The 3,892-nt window shown below is 43.9% G+C and overlaps 1 protein-coding gene across 1 annotated transcript; it reads left to right on the top strand.

Annotated features, from left to right (window-relative positions):
- The first annotated feature begins 1,387 nt into the window (after nt 1-1,387).
- Nucleotides 1,388-3,168, top strand: LOC117446842 (E3 ubiquitin-protein ligase TRIM39-like). Its single transcript, XM_034083303.2, has one exon. It carries the CDS (start codon nt 1,392-1,394, stop codon nt 2,787-2,789), a length of 1,398 nt encoding a protein of 465 aa, XP_033939194.1. The 5' UTR covers nt 1,388-1,391; the 3' UTR covers nt 2,790-3,168.
- Nucleotides 3,169-3,892: the final 724 nt, after the last annotated feature.

The raw sequence follows: 3,892 nt of genomic DNA, 5'->3' as shown, positions 1-3,892 counted from the left end.
TGATATACACCTGAACATCAGCAGGAGAGGACTCTTTAAAGTAGAGACACTACATACTGATATACACCTGAACATCATCAGGAGAGGACTCTTTAAAGTAGAGACACTACATACTGATATACACCTGAACATCAGCAGGAGAGGACTCTTTAAAGTAGAGACACTACATACTGATATACACCTGAACATCAGCAGGAGAGGACTCTTTAAAGTAGAGACACTACATACTGATATACACCTGCACATCAGAAGGAGAGGACTCTTTAAAAGTAGAAACACTACATACTGATATACACCTGAACAACAGCAGGAGAGGACTCTTTAAAGTAGAGACACTACATACTGATATACACCTGAACATCAGCAGGAGAGGACTCTTTAAAGTAGAGACACTACATACTGATATACACCTGAACATCAGCAGGAGAGGACTCTTTAAAGTAGAGACAGACACTCCCTGAGTTACACGAGAGGAGACAGAGTTCAGCAGAGGAGGCGTGACAGAGCTCCTCCCTCACCTGACTCACCTGAGATAAACCAGGAAACACTTTGTTATTCTCCCTCATTGCAGAGAGACAGACGGACTGAAAAACAGACGATCACATTCGCCTTCAGACCAAACTAACAACTTCCTCTGAGTTCAGCAACAGGAGAGAAAAGTGGAAACTACAACACTGCTGCTTCAACCTGCAGACCCTCCACCCCCTGAAGGTGAGTCTGACTCCAAACATCACTCAAAGTTAATTTCAGTGAAGTCAGTAGAGGAGGGGGAGGGGAGCCATGACTTTTATTTTGTAACTTCATAGTTGAAGACAAATCCTGCAGTGCTACAAGCAGTAAGTATAGAACAATATGAAACAGCACAGAACACGGTAGAATGAATAGTACAAATAATAAAAGGTCTAGGAAAAGGCTCTATTGAAAAGATGGGCTTCGAGGCCTTTGATAAGTATTGTGACTACTGCAGACAACAAACTGACTTAAAAGCGACAATGCTTTTTAATATTAGGCAAATGGGCCAGGTCACCAAAACAAAGGTAATTCCTCTGTGGAGCTGAAAGTCCTGCTACACTTTAGAAGCTTCATTAAGACTGTACAGCTGAATGATACTCTATGAGCTACTTGACGGTTAAAATGTTCTGTACTGCAGAGATAAAATGAGGTTAAACCAGTTTATGGTGAGTTGCTGATGAGTGGCTGGTGCTTGTGGAATGAGACAGACCTGTGTGTTGCAGGTGAACAGAGAGACTAACCAGGAAACACTTTGTTATTCTCCCTCACTGCAGAGAGACAGACGGACTGAGAGTCAGACGATCAGACGGTGACTGACTGCACTTCCTGTACTGACTGCACTTCCTGTCTGCTGTGGTTCAGCTTCACTCAGAGACAACATGGCTTCCAGGTTAGAGGAAGATCTCTGCTGTCCGGTCTGTCAGGACGTCTTTAGAGATCCTGTTGTTCTGTCCTGTAGCCACAGCTTCTGTAAAGCCTGTCTGAAGAACTGGTGGAGAGAGAAACCAACACGAGAGTGTCCAGTCTGTAAGAGAAAACATTCAAAGATAGAACCTCCCTGTAACCTGGCTTTGAAGAATCTGAGTGAGACCTTCTTACTGGAGAGAGGTCAGAGGCCTCCAGAGGCTCTCTGCAGTCTGCACTCTGAGAGACTCAGACTCTTCTGTCTGGACCATCAGCAGCCAGTGTGTCTCGTCTGCAGAGATTCAAAAGCACACACCAACCACAGATTCAGACCCATGGATGAAGCTGCTCAGGAACTCAAGAAGAAGCTCCAGAAAGCTCTGAAGCCCTTAAAGAAGCAGTTAAAGACTTTTGAAGAAGTTAAAGTGAAGTTTGATCAAACAGCAGGACACATGAAGGTCCAGGCTCTACACACAGAGACGCAGATTAAGGAGCAGTTCAAGAAGCTTCACCAGTTTCTAGAAGAGGAAGAGGAGGCCAGGGTGGCTGCACTGAGGGAGGAAGAGGAGCAGAAGAGGAGGATGATGGAGGAGAAGATGGAGGCTGTGAGCAGGGAGATAGCAGCTCTTTCACACACAGTCAGAGCCACAGAGGAGGAGCTGAGAGCTGAAGACGTCTCCTTCCTGCACAACTACAAGGCTGCAGTGGAGAGGCTGCAGCGCCCCCTGCTGGAGGACCCACAGCTGCCCTCGGGAGCCCTGATAGACCAGGCCAAACACCTGGGCAACCTCAGCTTCAACATCTGGAGCAAGATGAAGGACATGGTGTCCTACTCTCCTGTCACCCTGGACCCAAACACTGCTTATCCAAGACTCATCCTGTCTGAAGATCTGACCAGTGTGAGACGAGTAGAGGAGGAAGAGGAGGAACAGGAACTTCCTGATAATCCAGAGAGGTTTGATAGTTTCCTCTGTGTCCTGGGCTCTGAGGGCTTTAACTCAGGGACTCACAGCTGGGATGTCCAGGTTACAGACAGTACAGTCTGGGCACTGGGTGTGTCAGCAGAGTCTGTCCAGAGGAAGAGAGACATAGAGTCTGGATCATGGGGAATAGGTTTCTGTGAAGGTGAATACTTAGCAGAGTCACCACCAGATTCAGTCACTCCTCTCCGCCTGAAGAAGGAGCTCCAGAGGGTCAGAGTGAGTCTGGACTGGAACGGAGGAAAGTTGTCGTTCTCTGACCCTGACACCAACACACACATACACACCTTCACACACACTTTCACTGAGAAGATGTTTCCATACATTATCAGTCTGGAGGAAGTGCAGATATTACCGCTGAACGTGTGGGTGACAGTGGATCAGAGCAGGTAGAGATAAACAGGATCATTATATCTGTGATGTTCGTCTCTGAAAGGGATCGTTCACTGACCTCTGAACCTGTCCTCCTGCTGTCTCTTTATTCTAAACATGTTTTTATTCTTGTTGTTATTGAGTTTTATAATCTGCTTGTTGATCATACTGTCAACCTTTACTAAATTGAAACACGTGCATTTAGCTGACACTTGTATCCAAGTAACATCATGTTCATCAAATGTGCTGAACTGCTTCCTTTAGAGGAAATAAGAGATATATATATTCTTCACATTTTAAATGATCTCACCCAGATTCAGATCTTTATGTCAGGTTAGAGTTCAACCTTCTCTGTTTTATTGAAACTATGTCGTTATAAAATGTTCATTTGTGATTTGTGCATGATGGCAAAATAAATAAAAAATATGTTTAATCCAACTGCAAGTTTGAGCAGTGAATCATTTATCAGATCCAAAATTAAATGCATTTTAATTTCCAGTCCAGACAATATTGATTTTAGTTGACATTAGAGTTGTATTACATTCCATTTTTATATTTTAAACTTGTATAATCATATGAAACATACAGAGTTACTGGGTTTAAATGAACTCCCTGACAGACCTCTTCGTCCGGGAATAAAATAAAGAGATTTCTAAGTATTTAAATACAGAGTAAATGTTAAACACAGTTTTCCCAGGAGAAGCCTAAACAGAGAGGACGACCCATTGCTGTTCAGCGTGGATTATCAAATGCACACGTTTATTAACTCTAAAGGATTTCATCTCAATCTCAAATACTGATTTCTTGGCAGCGGTGTGTTATCGAGTTTTAACAACCTCTTAAACTTCCAATTTGACCAATCAGAGTTGAGTATTCAGCTAAGACGTTGGACGCTCAGGTTCAGTTCAAAACTGTATCCAGTAATGCCAACGAGGGTCTGTTTCCTGTCTTGTGAGAGTAAATCTTCAATGTATTTCTTACCGAGGGCAGAACCACGACGAAGTCAGTGGTTGACATTTCTTGTTAACACTGTTCCTTCAGATCTTCGAGCCGGTATTGTACTTTGTGCGCGGCATTTCTCGGACCAAAGCTTCGCAAACATTGCGGCGATTCATGCACAGAAA

This window comes from Pseudochaenichthys georgianus, chromosome 5, assembly GCF_902827115.2.
Source record: "Pseudochaenichthys georgianus chromosome 5, fPseGeo1.2, whole genome shotgun sequence".
NCBI classification, from domain to species: Eukaryota; Metazoa; Chordata; class Actinopteri; order Perciformes; family Channichthyidae; genus Pseudochaenichthys; species Pseudochaenichthys georgianus.
Note: the sequence above shows the minus strand (reverse complement) of the source record. Positions and strands in the feature narration are given on the sequence as shown.

What these genes read in the sequence shown, in the direction of transcription:
- LOC117446842 (XM_034083303.2), top strand. Translation starts at nt 1,392, where the DNA reads ATGGCTTCCAGGTTAGAGGAAGATCTCTGCTGTCCGGTCTGTCAGGAC.